Genomic DNA, 17,327 nt, shown 5'->3' on the forward strand with positions numbered 1-17,327 from the left:
CCCCCCGCTGCCTTGTAGGTGGACAGTTCTTCCCTGTCCCCATGCTCATAACCACAGCGGGCAAAAAGGGGACATTCCCAGGGGTGGGGAGACCACAGAAGCATCATTATGACACTTCCTACAAGCCATCTGGCTTCTCCCCCTCCCCCTTCCATGTCCCCAGCTAGACAGACAAAATTGTCTGTCTCTCTAGCCGTCAATGCAGGGAGGCAGGAGCACAGAGGAGGGGATCCTCTCCACACTCCCCTTGCCCTGCACTGGATAGTCTGCCACCTCCAATTTTGGAGGTGGCCAATCATCCCGGTAGGATTGTGCCTGAAATCTATTTCCTTGTTACTTCTCCTGTAGTGGGTTGAGAGAACCAGTTGAGCATGCTGAATTTCTCTGGAACCCAGAGAGAGTAAAAGGGCTGAAGCTTGGGTGCCAGTGGGAACAAATGATCCAGGTGAACGCAGGTGTTTCCTGAGGGGGCCGCTTCTCAGTTTCAGGAGCAGAGTCTGGGGAAAAGGTGGAGCCCACCCAGGAACGGCACAAGTGGAGGCAGCGTCGGGATACAAAAGAGTGTGTTTTATTATATCACAAATGGTCACAAGTGGTGGTGGGATCTGAAATAAAGGGATCCGAAACAGGCAATTTTAGTCACAGGAGGTGACAAAGAAGAAAGAACGCACTTAGGAAACAGAACAGCGATCTTTAAGCCTATCTCAAGAAAACCTAAGTAGTAACATTGTTTGGAGAAAGAAAACTCTAAGGAAAAATGGAGTTTTTAAGCACGAAAAAGGACGGACTTAGAGAGATGCAAAAGTTTGAATCTCCCTTATAAGGGGAAATCAGTCGATGAATTAAAATGGATGTTAATAGATCATTTCAGAGGCAGAAGTGCTGGGGAGGCTGAGGTAACTCCTCTAAGACATGGACACATAGAAATGTCACCTCAGTACTTAGTATTGGATCATGGTAAAACTATGGAATTTCCGTAATGATCATTAGGGTTCACAAACTTTTTCTTACCACATATATACATGTACACAATGATAAAAATGTGAGTTTGTTGCCTGTAAGCAAGCACAATTTGTGACATTGCACATCATTATTAATCACATGGCACATCTGTTAAGGTATCATGCCAAGTTTCTAATTTCCTAGCATTATGAAGCCTCAGCCAACATGAGATAGCCTTAACTCTGGTCTTAATTCAGCAGGTTTTTTAATAATTAAATTTCTCTGGTTTTTAAAAAGAAAATGTATTATAGTATTCTTAAAAACAAAACACAAACTAAAAAACAAAACACAAACAAGTCATTAACGGAGTTGTTGGTCTTCAGTTGTGTCCGGCTCTTCGTGACCCCATGGACCATAGCACGCCAGGCCTTCCTGTCCTCTGCTCTCTCCGGGAGCGTGCTCAAGTCCATATTCATTGCATCGGTGATGCTATCCAGCCATCTCATCCTCTGCATTAACTGAGTAGATGTGTACAAATAAACAGATATGTCCTTGTACGTTCAGAATAGCCTACTTCTGAGTAAGTCTGCTCAAGATTTCAACATAGCTTTTTCCTTTTCCTCCTTCTCTTCAGCAGTGAGAGTGATTCCCTGAGCCTTCAAAATTACCTCACTCTTGTCTCAATTGATATTTCCTTGTTATCCATCCCCCACTGTTAGAATGCTGACAGAAACAGTAGAATTCAAAACCCTGGAAGGTACTGGCATCATTCTAGCTGCAGAGCGAAACTGAGCATGCCTGACAGGTACAACAATGAAAGGCACAACTCCTCGACAAGCCTGAATTAAGTACTTCATTAGTTTCCCCCAGAACTTGGGGGGGGAGGGGGGGAGATATGCCAGCTATGGCCTCTCCTGGACAGGGATTGCTTGGCCACAGTGGTACGGGCATTAGTAACCTCAAGGATTACTGCAGCGCGCTCCATGTGGGGCTGCCCTTGAGGCTGGTCCGGAAGTGCAGAATGCTGCAGCTCAGCTATTGTCAGGAGCTGCCCCTTTTCAGTGTGCAATCCTTTGCTGAGGGAACTACACTGGCTGCCTATTTGCTGCTGGGCCAGGTTTAAGGTTTTAGTACTAGTATACAAAGCCCTAAACAACCAGTCAGGGACCAGGATACCTGAGAGTGCCTTCTTCTTTACCAACCTTCCCAGTCACTGAGGTCGAAGGCATGTTCCCGGTGGTTCCACATGGACCCATGGCCTAACTGGAGTCCACCAGGAAGAGAGTCTTCAGTGTGGTGGCCCCTTCCTGCACAACTCCCTGCCTTTGGAGGGAGATCAGGCAGGCGCCAAGGTTGTGTTGCTTCCGGCACCTCCTGAAGACATTGTTAGTTCAGGAGGCCTTCCTTGAGTGACCAGCCATGGTTTATCAAAACTTGGTATTTTAACATGGTGTTTTTATTCTTTTCTCTTGTCTGCTGTTCACCGTTCCGAGATCTTTGGATGTGGAGCAGTATACAAATATTGTAAATAAGTACATAAATTATTAGCTCAACCAGTGTCGTTTTTATAAGCAGCAGAATGTTGAGGCTTATAATGGCAGAAACCTTTTTTTTGTGACTCACTCCTGTGCTCCTTTAATATACGTAGCTTTTTCAGGTTAGTTTACTGAAATGAAAATATAGTTTCCGTTGGGCTCATCACTTATTAATTCCCTAGTAAGTGTAAGTTTGTTGCTAAACAAACCACGACTTCTATCAATTCAACTTATCCTGAATGGTGCACAGAACTCTCAGGTACTCTCCTGGCATGGAATTCAGAAGCAATTAAAGCAAAGAGATTAAAGTGTTATTAGCCACATTCAGGGCGCAATCCTATGGCCGTTAGACAGCATCTAGACAGCCATAGGACATTTTGGTTTTGGGGAACTGAGCTCAGAGCCAGTGCTCTGACCTTGGTTCCCAGAAATCAAACTCCTCACCCCTCCCCCATCACCTCATAGGAGATGCAGTTCGTCCCGTGCTTGGAAGAGCAGTGCAGAGTGGCCGAAAGGGGGGAGTTCCTGGGGGCAGGGAGGGGACTGCAGAAGCACTGGTAGGGCACTTCCTATGCATCATCCGGTCTCCCCTCTACCCCGCTCCTATGCGCCCCAGTTAGACAGCTGAAATTGGACGTCTAGCTGCAAATGCAGGGTGGTCGGAGCATGGAGGATAAGATCTGCTCTGTGCTCCGCCCACCCTGCATTGGATAGTCAGCCGCCTCTGGGTTCGGAGGCGGCCAACTATCCCCATGGGATTGCACCCTCATTTGCTCAATTCATACCCTGCTTTTCAACCGACAGTTCCTCAAAGTGGCTAACTATATATATATATATATATATATATATAAACATTAAATTCCAAATTAAAGCAAAAAGGCTTTCAAATGCAGCAACTTAAAAGCAGGAGATATTAACTCTTATGCCATCAACATTCAAGCAAAAAGGTCCCCAGAAGCATTATAAAGAACTTTCCAAAATGGACTTAATTCCATTGCCAGGTTTGTTGTTTATGCCAATGAGGTTCCACCTCGGAGAGCTGGTTTTTCTTATTCTTGTTTCCATTCCCACATCATCATGGGTAACCTACATCCAAGAGACTTCATTGTTTTTGCTACATCTAGTAGTCCCCTAAAATTCAAGGCCCCATGGCTGGTGTCTGAAATGGATCGTCCTTTCCCTTCACAATCAACACCACAATAGACAAAGCTTCAGGTTAATATGACTTCTATTTTGTTAGAGCCTAGTCTCGTTACAAATGCAGATATAAGGAACATTCTCAGGCTGCTTCTAGGCTCTAAACAACTAATTAACAGTATTTAAGCAGAGGAGACGAACCAGAGGGAGAGAAAGTTGCTGGCAGTTTGGGGTATGAACCTCCCAACGAAGCTAGCTTCTCAGTGAAGCTCTTCTCTTAGGGTGACTCCCTCCTATGTTGGCTTCTAACTGTGGCTATCTGGGCAGAGCATCTCAGCCCTGCCCCTAACTTGCTTGGAGTCCTTTAGCATCTCTTAAGTCACACTTCTCTTCCTCCTCCTCCTCGGAAACTCGGAGGGAGGGGGCAAGGGCTCAGTCTGGACTATCTATTGGTCAAGGTTTGGGGAGGACTCTCTTCCAGCGTTTTGGCTCACTAGGGAGGGTCTCTTTTTTGACTGGCTTACTAGAGAGAGTCCCTCCCCCAGCCTCTGATTTATCTGCTGCTCTAACTTCAATTCAGAATCAAAACTCTCAGACATCTCAAAGCGCTTAAACTCTTCTCTGACAGCTGGCCACATTGGTCCCATGGAATAACCCTCCCACCAAAACCAACAACAGAGTAAGCATGATCTAGCCACAATTAATCACTTGCTCAGGGAACATGAGATAATTGTTTGTACCAACTACTATTTAAAATACCAAAAGAAGTCGTCCTTGGCTTTAATAGCCTTCAAAGGGTGGAACAGAGAACAGTTCTGCCTACGCAAGTAGCCCAAGAAGAAGTCTTGAAGGGCCTGTATTAAGGAAGGGCCAAGTGTAAATAATCTTATGTTTTCAATACATCAATTAAGCTGTTAATAACCACTAGGCGGCTTATATAAATAGGAATCAATAGAAACAGTTTTTATAAACAAGAATCAGTAAGGTGATAAGCTTATAAGAAATGCTTTGTGCACAACTCTTCATAAACATAGGCACAGCCCAGTATGGTAGTGCCTATGTTTCATGAAAGAGAATGGATAGGAGGGAGTATTTTTTTACTGTATCAGATTTCAGAGAAGAGATGCAGGAGGAAGATGTTCAGCAGGGCCCAAGGGCCCAGCTCTTGGGAATATTTGAGATTAAAGTGCCACAAGGCAACGTATCTTAAGGGTTAGTGATTTTAAAATCATACTGCATAGGAATATAGCAGTTTTATCAACACAGGATAAACTTTTAGATCTTTTGTTTAAAGCAAAGGAATGTGTGCCCCAGCATGCGTACCTTGCACACTGGCCTAATTAACAGTTGACAGCAATAGTCGCTGAACGTATGGCATCAGCGACGTGGCCAGCGACATTGGTGCTCCTGAAAAATAATCACATAAAACTGAATGACTCGGAACGGGAGGATCTCAAACGAGGCCAGACTGAAAAATTGTAGTGTGAAAATGGATGCAGTCACAACTGTGGGGATCTGAATATAAAGAGTATTATGAAAAACGTTGCTGAATTAATTAGAAAATAAAAAGCATGTGCGGCAATTGACACACGTGTCACCAACCAGTACCAAGGAAGTGAGTGTGCTCCCCAGAACAAAACCTGTGCAAAACTCTTAATATGGCTTCAAGAAGAGCCCGATACAGGCATCCCAAAGAACACGTGAGGGTGAATGTGGGAATGGGGTTCGGCGCGCTGGCCCGCCGGCGGCGCCCCTGTACCGCCCAGCCGCGTCTCGGGGGCACGTGCGTGTCAAGGGCTGGGCGCGCCCGATCTCGGGAGCTCGGCGGGGCCGGCCCTGGGACGGGAGCCAGGCTTCCCCGGGGCAGGGGCTGGGCCTCGACGGTCTCGCAGGCCCCTTCCCGCCCAGGGCCCTGCGACGTCGGGCCGAGCGCTGGGCGCGCCCCACCTCGCCCGGTGCTGGCAGCGCCGGGCGCTCGCCCACCGCGCAGCCGCGGCCCGCCGGCCGCCTCCCCCGCGGGGCTCTGCCCGGCCGCGCCCGCCGCGGGCGCCGGTCGGGGCGCGCGGCTCGCGCCGGGTGGCGGGGCGCCGCGGGCCGGGGGCTGAGGCTCCCTCCCTCATGCCGGGCGGGGGCCGCGGGCGGCCGGCCGGCCACGCTCTCGGCTGCTCGCAGCGGCACCGCGCGTCAGGACGGGCGCCGCCCGCGGCCCCCCGGAGCCCCATCGGGCGCCACGGGCGCGCCAGGCGGCGGCGGAGGCCCGCCCCGGCCTGCAGGCGCGCGGCCGCTCCGGCGGGGGCGCGCGCTCGTCCCCTCAGGCGCCCCCCGGCCTCGCCCGCCGCCCTCCGCCAATGGCCGCCCGCCGCGGCGGGGGGCGTGCCTGGCGCGTGCCGCGCGCGCGGGTACACGCCGCGGCCTCGTTGCCGGGGCCCGGCACTGCGCGGCCGCCCCGGAGCGGGGCGCGTCAGGGGCGAAGCGAGGCTGCGTGCGGCGCGGCCCCCGCCGCGCTGAGCGCGAGGCCGCCTCCCGCGGGCGGGCGGGCCGGCCGGCCGGCGCGCGGCCCCTGCCGGGCGAGGCGCGGCGCGGCGCTCCTGCGAGGCGAGGCGCCGGCGGCGGGCCCTGCCCCGCGCTGAGGGGCCCGCCGCCCTCCTCCGCATCTCCGCAGCAGGCGCCCAAGGTAACGCTCGGCCGGCGCGGGGCTCCCTCCTCGGAGTGGCCCGTCCGGGCGGCGCGGAGGCCGCGAGCTGGGCCGCCGCCGCGTGAAGGCAGGGCTGCGCCGCGCGCCGGTGCGGGGGGCGCGGGCGGCCGTGGGTGTCCGGCCCCGGCGTCCTCTCCGGTCCGAAGAGGTGCCAGCGCTGCAGCTCCCGGCGCCGCGGCGTTTCCTGTCGGGGAAAGCCCGGCACCGGCGCGCTTCTGCCCGCCGGGCCGGCCCCTTTCAAGAGCGGGGCGCCCCGCGTGAGGCGCGTGTGTGCCGTCGCCCGCCGAGCTTCGTGGGGGCCCGGCGCTGGCTGTCCTCGGCGCGTGCCCCCCCGCGTGCCCCCCCCGCGTGTGCTGCCTTTCTCTTACCAGGAGAAACCCACTTTAAGGGGGGGGAGACGGCGTCGCTGCACGGTGCCTTCCTTGCTAGGCCGAGGAACCTTCTACCCAGAAGGAGCCTAGATTTGTAGCCTCCTCCTTTGCCGCTTCTGGTGTTTATAGGAGCAGAGGCGGGATGGGGAAGGGCAGTTGTGTCTTGGAATACGTTTTCCCTGGCAAAGCTCCGTCACCTTAAACTTCTTGCGTGCTGGGAGGACTTCAACGGGTGTAGCAATTGAAGGAGAACTTCACCTCCAGGGTGAGAAAAGCTGTACTTGTTGAATCCCTGCCTGTTGACAGCTGCAGGAAGTACCAAGGTCCTTGCCAGGGAAAAAGGGGCGATCCTGGTATGTGCCTGATGGGAGAGGGAGGCAGGTCTGTGTGGTGGGGTTTAATTCGTCATTTTGCCTTCCCTGCCGAAACGAAACCTAAGTGTAAATAACTATTTTATTTGTTATCCTTGCTTCTTTTTCTCTCTTTGGATCCCCCACCCCACTTATCTAAATGTAGACTGTATGCCCTTTGGAGTGGGGATCTTTCTCCTTTGCTTATAACCTTGTAAGGTTCCATATACTCTCATGGCACTATAGAAACACTATAATAGCTTGGGGGAGAAATGTTCCAAATATGTATTTTTTCCAAAGGATATATATTCAGTATCTCTTAACAACCCTTAGTATTGATACTACATTTTTAAAGAGCTCAAAGCTATTCATCAGTTATACAGGGATTAGTTAACAATGTCTAATGACCCCACCTGTTCCTATCAGCTTGATTCAAGCAATCCTATAAGTGTGGATTCTCACTCCTGGCCTTTCAAACCATGCTTATTGATAAAGAGCCAGAGTTATGTAGTAGTTAAACTGTTGGGCTTTCGCTGAGGAGGTCAGAGAACAATTCCTCACTCTGTCATGAAACTCACTGTTTGACCTTGGGCTAGCTACACACTCTCAACTTATCCTACTTCTCAAGCTTGTTGTGAAGATAAAATGTAGTAACTCACATCCATGTATGCCACCCTGAGCTCACTGAAGGAATGGTGGTGTATAAATATAATAGGCTAACCAAATAGGTAGATAATATATTTTTATTGGACCAGACTAGTTGTAGGATTATGTAAACTTTTCAGTTTCATAGAACCCCACATCAAGATGAAGTGGGAAATTCTGTTCTGCATTAGATCTTATAAATCAAAAGTTCAGGTCGTGATGGGTGTCATTAATTGCACAGTATCACACCGTTAGTCTTCTGTATTAGGTGGTTTCTTCATATTTCCTGGCCAAAGTCTGGTGTGTTTGTGTGCCGCAAAATACGAACTACCTGCGAATTCTTGGGTAAAGAGCCTTAAAGTAAGTCCAATAAACCATTTCTGGCAACAGACCGAGGACAGAGCAAAGGAAAAATCTTCTGCCACTGTTGCAACAATCCAGGTAGAAATTCCTTTCGGTTGAATATGAGCGTAGTGTTCTTTTGGTAGGAGAAAATGGGTCGTGAAGAAGCCATTATATACTGAAGAAGCTGGACAGTGTTTCATCATTGTCTTTGGGAGGGGCCACAGCTCAGTGTGATAGAGCTCATGCGTGGCAGGCAGAAGGCCCCAGGCTCTATCCCCAGCTTCTCCAGGCAGGGCGAGGAAAGAACCTTGCCTGAAACCCTGGAGAGCTGCTGCCAGTCAGTGTTGACGATGAACTGGGCTAGATGGGCCAATGGGCTGGCTCAGTGGAATAACTGAGTAGTGATATTCTCCTTGAAGTGCTAGTTGGTGAAAGTAAGGTTGCGTTGCTCATGTGAATAGCTGAAACCTTCCCCCACCCATAGAGCTCTGATGTTGCCAAAGTTGGGATTTATTTCTGTGATCTGACAAGAGAAGCATGTTTCTGTTCCAACCTGCAGCGCTACCTTATTTCCCCTGCTCCCTTTCCCAAACATTCTTGGAAAGTATAGTCCTAAAAGTATCCAGGGGCATTTGAAGGACATGAAAGTACGTTAGGTAGACTGATGTATCCTGTACTTTGAAAAGCAGTTCATTTTATCTTCATGAAGATCACTGAATAACAATAACTTGGTGCTCCTACAACTCCTGGGTGACTTAATTCTTTCTTCCTTTTTTTTAAAAAAAGCTTAAATGGCATTCATGAGTTTATATTTATTAGTATTTTATGTGAGTTCACAGAGAGAGTTTTCAATTCATAAATGAGTGTAGAACTACTTTGGTAGGTATAACTGCACATTATAGGTATAAATTGATACACTATAATCTGAACCTTTATCCTAGAAAGGATGATTAATTAGACATTTGTCCCATCAAGTCCAGTGAAATGTATTCCCAACCAAATGTGCATAAGATCAAGGTTACAGGTGGCAATTAGTTTTTTTTCCCCCTGTACTTTGTTGCTTATTATTCAATATTAGGAAAATGTGCTGTGAATCTGCTGTTGACCTTGGTCTCCCTTTTACTTCCCATGATGCAACTACATTGCATATTCTCTTTCTTTGCCCCAACCCCTTTCCATATTGGGAGAGTGTGCCATAGTTATCATGGGACGTGGGAGGAAGAATCTTGCCAAGTTACTTGTGCCTTGCCTTGCATCTCATTTGCTCCAGTAATAAGAGGGAACAGGGATTTTGGAATTGAGAGTTTGCAGGGATAAAGTGTGTTAAGTTTGCTTGCTTTACCTTTAAACATTAACTATTTGCTGCCCTTTTACCCTTACCTTTCTTTCCAAATACTTCAAGCTTCCATGTTCTGCACTGGAAAGGTTATAGTGGTGGAGGTGGAACAGTGATGGTATTGTACTTTTGATTTCATAATGCCTAAGTAGTAATGTCTGTCTTACTATCCACTTGGGTCCGTGTGTGTGTGTGTGTCTGCCAGTTATCACTCTGGATGCAAGATTTATTAACCCAAAGTTAATGGGGTGTTTTGGTGTAATCTCAGGCAGAAAACTTTGCTACAGAATACACCGTATTGATTAATCTCTATTCATTTACCTGCTGAGATTTAAATCAGATGTGAAACAAATTTTAGTTGCAGGTAATGGCAAAAAATTAATGTTGCCAATATTTCCTGTAATATATACTAGGAATTAATTTAAATCTAACCATACTCTGTTACTAAGTTAGGATCTTACACCCTAAAACTTTTGTTCGCCTGCCTTTTAAGGCTGAGTTTCCATTTGTTTTTCCCTTTGGGATGGGTGTGTAAGGCAGTGGATTTAATCAGGTCATTATTTGCTTTAACTCGCTTGTGAGTAGGGTGTGTATTCATCTTAAAATGAACATTTTAATATATGGAAATGAAATGCCTACCTTAGAGGTGTGACTGATACTGCAAAGATACATTATGACATTGTGATGCTTGTGTAACACCAGCAGAAACGTAGAATGTACTTGCCTTTAATCTTCTTACTACATTTGTGAGACATTTGGACTTTTAGAATGCTATTAGTAGTTCTATAAATAAGGTTTTTGAGAAGTGAAATGGAAGATGTTTCAATATTTGCTTTCTATATACAGTGATTCCTAGTTTTTCTCATAGCTTCCAGATCTATAGGGCAAACATTGTATTTTTCTTATATGGGAGTTACCTGTGTGTTACAAAGAAAGTTAACCTTTCTATGTGGCTGTTAAGTATATAGTTGCTAGCATGATGTAAATCCATGGTATTGAAATCGTCATGCATACGTGTGTGTGTGTGTGTGACCTGTTGTATACACATTGTGAAAGCTATCTGCTGTAACTAAGATGTATAATGGGGGAAACAGAGCAGCACGGTAATGCATAAACATAAGGCATTGCTCTCAAGATTTGCAGGTGAGTAAAGCACAAATGTAGTTTTGTTGAGAACACTTGTAAATATATTTGGAAGTATTTGCATGGTTTCAGCTTTTGAAATACAGGTATTTCAGGTGCTAATCCTTCCTATCACTAAGCCTTAGAGCAAGCAACAGCATAGTAAAAACACAACACAAAAATTAGGCATGGTTTTTGTTTGTTTGTTTGTTTGTTTGGTAATGCTATGTGACTAAAGCTGTATGTGAACATACCACTTAAAAATCAATATAGCAGAATCATTTCTCCTAATTTCATTGTAATTCTATGGCCACTGTGCCATTCTCATCACCAGGAGAATTATTCCAGTCTTTCTGTACATTTGCTCTTGGGGCATCTCTACACCAGCCTAAAATCCTGCATTTAAAACAGGTCTTTCTGCTTCTGTTTTAAATGCAGGATCACAATGACTCCCTTTTTCACATGCTTCCTTTCCCCCTACCGCCTTCCCCCTCCTTCTCCCCATATATGAGTCTTCCATTATCTTTCATTGATCTCACTCCTCTTCTTGCCACTTTTCCTCTTTTCATGGAGGAAGCTGAAGCGGAATACAACAGGGTAATTTGATAGCTCATTATCTGTGATCTATTTAAAAACGGAACAAGGGGCATTTAGTGCAGGAGACGCCTCGAATGATCACGGGTTCATGTAAAGAGCCCGCAAACTTCCGTGAAGGAGCAATCTCAATCACAGGATAAAAGCTCAGTGTGAAGGAGCCCCTAATGTGTGCTCTTGCTTGGGTTGCTACCATTTTTGAGAGCCAGTGTGGTGTAGTGGCTAGAGTGTCGAACTGGGAACTGGGAGATCTGGGTTCTAGACCCCAATCGGCCACGGAAGCTCACTGGGTGACTTTAGGCCAGTCACAGACTCTCGGCCCAACCTACCTCACAGGGTTGTTGTTGTGAGGATAAAATGGGGAGGAGGAGGGTTATGTACACCACCTAGGCTTCCTTGGATGAAAGAAGGCAGCATATAAATGCAACTAATAATAATAATAGTAATAACTTTTCCTGGCCCTAGTCCTGTGCATTTAGCAGCAGCCTGATGTGCAGATATTAAGCAAGTGGAGCTTTCTTTATGATGTTTCTCCATGCCTGGAAAAGTTTCACTTGATTTCTGTAAGCCAACATACTGTTAAGGTGTGGAGTGGGGTTGTGTGTGTGTGGGGGGGGAGTGGCAACTGTAGCAACAGTGCGCATAGAAGCAACTGTGGATTTATAAAGTTATAGGAGCTTGACTCACAGAAGTAGTCCAAATGAAATGTTTTCTAGAATAGAGATTAAAGTCGTGAGGAAAGCTAACCTGTTTAATCTGTGTATCAGGCTGCATGGGAGCAGGGCTATCAGGAAAGGTGACAATACATCTGCAAGAAAAAGCTTTCCCAGGTTCCATTAAAAGAGAACACATGGGAAGAAAAAGTCGTGGTGAACAGTTATCTCCTGTATATAAGTAGATATTTAGCACAAGTTTTAAACTGGGAAGAAAAATGATTGCTTACACTGGGTTATACCCAGCTGTGTCTGTCTGCAAGCTGGCAGGATGGATTCCCCTTCCCTCTGCAGCACCCTGCCCCCCCCCCCCGGCATCTGCCTCAGAGGGTTCAGGGACTCTCTGGTGCAAATTTGAACAGTATGGAGGGTTGTGGCGAAGGACGGTAAGAAATCATGTTGCATGAGTGGAAGCCAGGCTGGGGAATGCTGGGAGTTGTAGGCCTTTTCTCTGTCTAAACATGCATAGGATTGCACCCTAAGTAATTTTTAATTCAGGTGTGGGCAACTTATGGCCCTCCAGATGTCCCATCACCCCTTGCCATGATGAGAGATGATGGGAGTTTCAGTGCGACAACATCTGGAGGGCCACAAGTTGCCCACACGTTTTACTCCATTAAATACCATCAAGTATGAATGGTATTTACAGTGGTGAATATTTAGTTAGCACTTCTATAAAATATCAGTATACCTTGGATGTAGTTACAAAGAGTTTTGAAGTCTGCACTTTGCTCTGAAATCTAACACAAGAGTTGCGCAAACCTAAACTGAAGCCTTGTGCAAATTACTAAAAATCAGCTCGCTCTTGATATCTAGTATCTGCTTGCATAGATCTAAGTAGAAGGGACAACGAATTTACCTGCTGATTTAGATCCCCCCGCCATCTACCTAGGGTTGCTAGTCTGGGGGCTAATGGACATACTTTGTTAAATACTGGGGAAGGAGCACTCAACTTGCAGATGTTTTCAGATGATTTAGCAACATTTGAGCCCTCTCCCCATAGTCTTGGCCCCTGATGTTCTCTTATCATTTTTCAAGTGGAAATACCGGGAGTCCAGAATTCATGGTGAATCAAACAGTAACAAACAAGTGTGTCTACACAATGGAAGGGAAACATATTATGGATACAGTTTTCAATTCTAGCCTTCCAAGAGTCTATCAGAAGCGGTAAGTAAAATTTCTGTTTTGTATATTTTGCAATCCACTTTGGCAAATGTCTTTAAAATACTAGGAAATAAAACTACCAAGGATAAACTTGATTGCACAGGAGGTGTAAGTTGGCACAATAATATTTTTATATATAATTATTTGTTTTGGGAGTGGAGCACATGAACGCAAGAGTTTGATTCTTAGCTTAGCAATGGATTAAAAATAAGTAAAAGAAAGTAAAGTCAGGATTTATTTTGAGCCATGGAATATTGATGTTGGGTCCTAACATCTGGTTTTAGAAATTGGAGTTTGTTCCTGGAACTTGAAACCTGCATATCATGTGTTGATGGATTTTTTTTAACTGAAAGAGCAGATTTGCTGGAGCATGCCTCTGTGAATGTGCAGAGAACCCTTTTCCACTGCTAACTCACTCAGCATCTATGCTTCTAGAGTTGAAACAAGAGTTGTGTCAGGAGGCATGCCTTTGTAAATTTAATTAAATTTACATTGTTATTGGAAGTGGGTGGGAGATACCCAGCTCTATAATATATAAACAGGACATAGTTATTGGAAGTGGGCGGGAGATACCCAGCTCTATAATATATAAACAGGACATTTATATACAAGACATTTTCAACCCTTGCTAAGTAATTTTCCTCCAAGTTATATTTGCATTGACCACAATAAATTTTGCTTTCCCCTGCATGTAGCTTGACTTGTTTGCATGAATCTACTCAAGAATGCTCCTGCTCTTTGCTTGAGACACCTTGTGGTTTAAAATTGGGGATTGATGGATGGGTTGTTCTAACATAAGGTGTGGAATTGGATTAGATGGCCTTTTGGTTTTCAACTAATCCTGAGCTAGACAGCCTATGAGAATGGATAACACCATGACGCTTGAAAACTGGCAGTGCCCAGCTCTAGAAATATTTCACAAGTCTCAGATTCAATGATGAACATAGTGGTCTTGTAGGATTCAGCTAGAAACCAGAGAACAGATTCTTCCTAAATGAGATTCCCAGTCTCTTTTGGTTTCTACTCTCCCCCCCCCCTCTTTTTTTTCTTTTTGGAAATTTTCCTGTTGGAAATAAAGTTAGTGTTTTTTCATGTTTAATGAAAAATGCACACATCTGTTTATAGATTCTATGTCTATAAATAGCATAACAGCAGTATAGTCTTCAGTTCATACGGCATCACAAATTAAATAAAAGTGTGTTTTATTTAGATGGCTGGAAGATCTAAATGCATTGTGTACTGCTGATGTGTAAAGTGCTTCTACGGCTGTTACCTTGTCCCACCAGGAAGCTGGCTATTCCCATTTTAACAACTGGAAACAGTGCCTGCATCTTCAGATGCTGCTCTCTTGTGGATACTCGCTGAATCCATGAGAAAGTAGCATTTGAGGATGCAGGCACTGCCAGCAACATTTTGGAGCTATGGTCATTTCTCTGGAGGCTGCCTATGCAGGCAGGAAGTATAGCAGGCTTTTCTCCTTTGTAGAGCCTGTCGCAGGGTGAGGACAGGCCTGGCATCAGCACCTGGCATCCTTGGGCAGCTGCTGGGGCTCCAGTGCCTGGCATGGCCCACTGCTGATGCCTGCTGTGGGCCCCCTTATTTTTTTTCTGGCTTGGCACTCTACGAAATGCCAGGCTGGTCAATCTAGCCATCCTTTTAATTTCCCAGAACTCTCCTGTGAGAATCAAAAGGGTAGTGACACTCGCACGCCCAGCACTACCTGGAGTGCTGCTGCCACATGGCCCACTGACAGGGGAAGGTGCCTGTTAGAGAGCACTTTGCCCCCTCAGACCTGGAGCCGGTCCTGTGTGAAGCAGAAGCAAGGGACTAGGGCGAGGGGTTGGGGTCATAAAACTTGAGAGTCTCGAATGCATTTGTAAATTGTAAAGAAGTGAAGTGAATTATTTTCATTCCGTTGAAGTGAAAAAGGTATATGATTGTCTGAAAAAGCCAGAAGTAATGGCATGTGATTTTACTTCAGGAGATGGCATCGGCAAATTAAAGTGGCATTTATATAAAGCTCACATGGCACATTTGTTCATAAATTTGTGTTTGAATTTCCTACCTTTTTGCAATTACCATGCAGATCTATACTGAGGCATTACTGCTCTTGTGCTCTTAAATATTCTGCTCCCACAACTTTCCTGAGCTGCATTTTTCACATCTTTTCGGGAAATGTCAATATAATGATTTATCACAGTAAATATATGTTGAATGGTTCATGTGTTTATGCCACACTGTAAGCTTTCATGAGCTATTTTAACTATAACTTCCACCCAATCAAATATTGAGATGTAGATGGTGTATAGATAATTGGGAAAAGGAAGTGTCAGACACTTCCCCCCTCCTTTCTACTGCCACAACATGCATTTTTTTCACTTGAAAAATGCTGAGAAAATGCAGCAGAATGCTAAAACAGACTACTGGCGTATTAAAGACTAACCTCTTGTACATTAATGGCATTCCAAAGGCTAGGAGTCTAATTCCTCAGCTCCAAGTCTGGAAGTTGGTAGAGGTATATTTATTTATATGTGTACCTGCTCTACTTCAAAATGTGCTAAAGAAAATTTCTTGCCAAAATTCCCAGAGGCATGGTGACAAAAAGTACCCTTGTGGGGGGACAGGGAGGAGGCTTTTCTCTCCTCCTCCTTCAGATTAAGATCCTTCAGTCAAATAATGTTTAAACTGAGCTGCATAATAATGGAATGACCAAAATCACTTTCCTCAGTGTTCAAAACAAACAAAACCCAAAATCTTTGTAAGGATGTAAGATATGAAAGGATAGTGAAACAATCCACCCTTCCTTCTGATTGAACTGAAGCCTGCAGCTGCCAGAGTACTCTGTTTGTTTCTCAGTGAGGAAAATACAGCACAGTGCTATGGCAACTGTGGTACGTTTTCTACATTGGGGCAACAGCTACTTGCCCTGAGTGAACAGACACACTGTAAACCATGTGGCTGACTGGTGTGGATCATCCTTACCCTGTTTACTGAGAGATCCACAAAACATGTTTTGATTGTAAATTGGTTTAACATAGTTTCATGGCCAAAGTGGCATATAATGCTTATAGACAGAGTACTGAAGTTGGCTGCTAGTTCCAAGTTCTTTATTGCGTGAAAGTTCAAAACAGAGCTCATTCAGTAAACCAGGTAAGGGCCAAAGGTGTATATGCATCAAAATAAGCTTTGTACTACGCCATATCATATAACCTGATAACTGGAGGACTGTTCCCTTCAAGATAAACAAGAATTCTCTCCGATCAAAACAATTCTCTTCAATCAAAATTATCATTTTTGTGCAACATAAGGAAATGGAGGTATGAATAAGCTTTGGCCCATCTCAAATGATACACCCACAGAAGAGCGTCCTCTAGGAGATGAAATCGAATCACATCTCGTGCAATGCTTCGTCTGGGTGCAAGACGCTGTCAGTTGTTTATGCCCACACCAATTATAGCCAAACTATGTTGAAAATAAGGAACTGGGTGTGTGCGCCCCACAATAAGCTTTGGGACACTCACAGTTGTAGACTCGCACATCCAGGAGAAGGTCCTCTGCAAGGTGGCATTGAATCACATCTGGTGTAATGCTTTCTTCATGTCCAAGGCAACGCTTATTGTGGGGTGTGCTGCCCCAGGCCCTTATGCTTTTAAACATATTTTTTCTATAATTGGCACGGGCACTTGAGAGTGTCTTGGATCCAAAGAAAGCATAAAGCTGGATGCAGTCCAATGGCATTGTGTAAAGGACACTCTCTTGGATGTGTGGGTCTTTTATTTGGGGTGGCCCAAAGCTTATTGTGGGGTTCATATTTCTGGTTCCATGTTTGTAACTATCTTATGGGATTATCACAATGTGTACTGAGCAAACATTCCAGTTTTCACTTGAGAGAGTTATTGTTTATCTTGAAGGGGACAGTCCCCCAATCATGGAGTTATATGATAAGAATTATATGATGTTCAAAGCTTATTTTGGGGTGCAGGGGTATTTTAAGTTCTTATTCAATTTGTTGACTGAACTCTGTTTCAAACTTTCCCACAATCAAGGAACTTGGAATTATCAACCAACTTCAACATAGTCTTATAAACAAACAAGGAAGAAGATGTTCTCATGTGAATTCTTGTCTTAAATATGTGATTTCTTGCCTAATGTATTAATTAACATTAAGGGCTGTAACATGTAACATTAAGGGCTGTAACATGTAACATTAAGGGCTGTAACATGTAACATTAAGGGCTGTAACATGTAACATTAAGGGCTGTAAGTGCATTGAGATGAAAAGCAATAGAGAATAGCAGTAAAAGGACACAGTACCATTTTTCTCCTCGGCCAAGAAGAAGAATTTATTCTTGTTCAGCTTCTTCCAGAAACAGATGTC

The 17,327-nt window shown here is 45.4% G+C and overlaps 1 protein-coding gene and 1 long non-coding RNA gene across 5 annotated transcripts in view; one reads left to right on the top strand and one right to left on the bottom strand.

The window, feature by feature from the left end:
* Positions 1-547: 547 nt before the first annotated feature.
* Positions 548-6,974, bottom strand: LOC146340274 (uncharacterized). The gene is made up of 3 exons (XR_014784514.1): positions 6,678-6,974; positions 4,938-5,021; positions 548-1,460 (listed from the first exon to the last, which is right to left on the bottom strand). It is a non-coding gene; the product is annotated as an uncharacterized LOC146340274 (long non-coding RNA).
* Positions 6,180-17,327, top strand: part of PPARA (peroxisome proliferator activated receptor alpha) — a 66,926-nt gene continuing 55,778 nt past the window's right edge. For 2 of the 4 annotated variants that reach the window (XR_014784508.1, XM_084811321.1), the window contains exon 1: positions 6,180-12,952. Coding sequence is in view for 2 of the 4 variants with exons in the window: in XM_084811321.1 (XP_084667447.1) it covers positions 12,801-12,952 (152 nt within the window). In the remaining 2 variants the exon portion in view is untranslated. The remainder of the gene's footprint in view (positions 12,953-17,327) is intronic. The other 2 variants (XM_084811322.1, XM_084811324.1) reach the window with 2 other exon arrangements.

Source organism: Heloderma suspectum, chromosome 7 (assembly GCF_057233095.1).
Source record: "Heloderma suspectum isolate Gila_16-S chromosome 7, 16-S_ref, whole genome shotgun sequence".
Taxonomy (NCBI): domain Eukaryota; kingdom Metazoa; phylum Chordata; class Lepidosauria; order Squamata; family Helodermatidae; genus Heloderma; species Heloderma suspectum.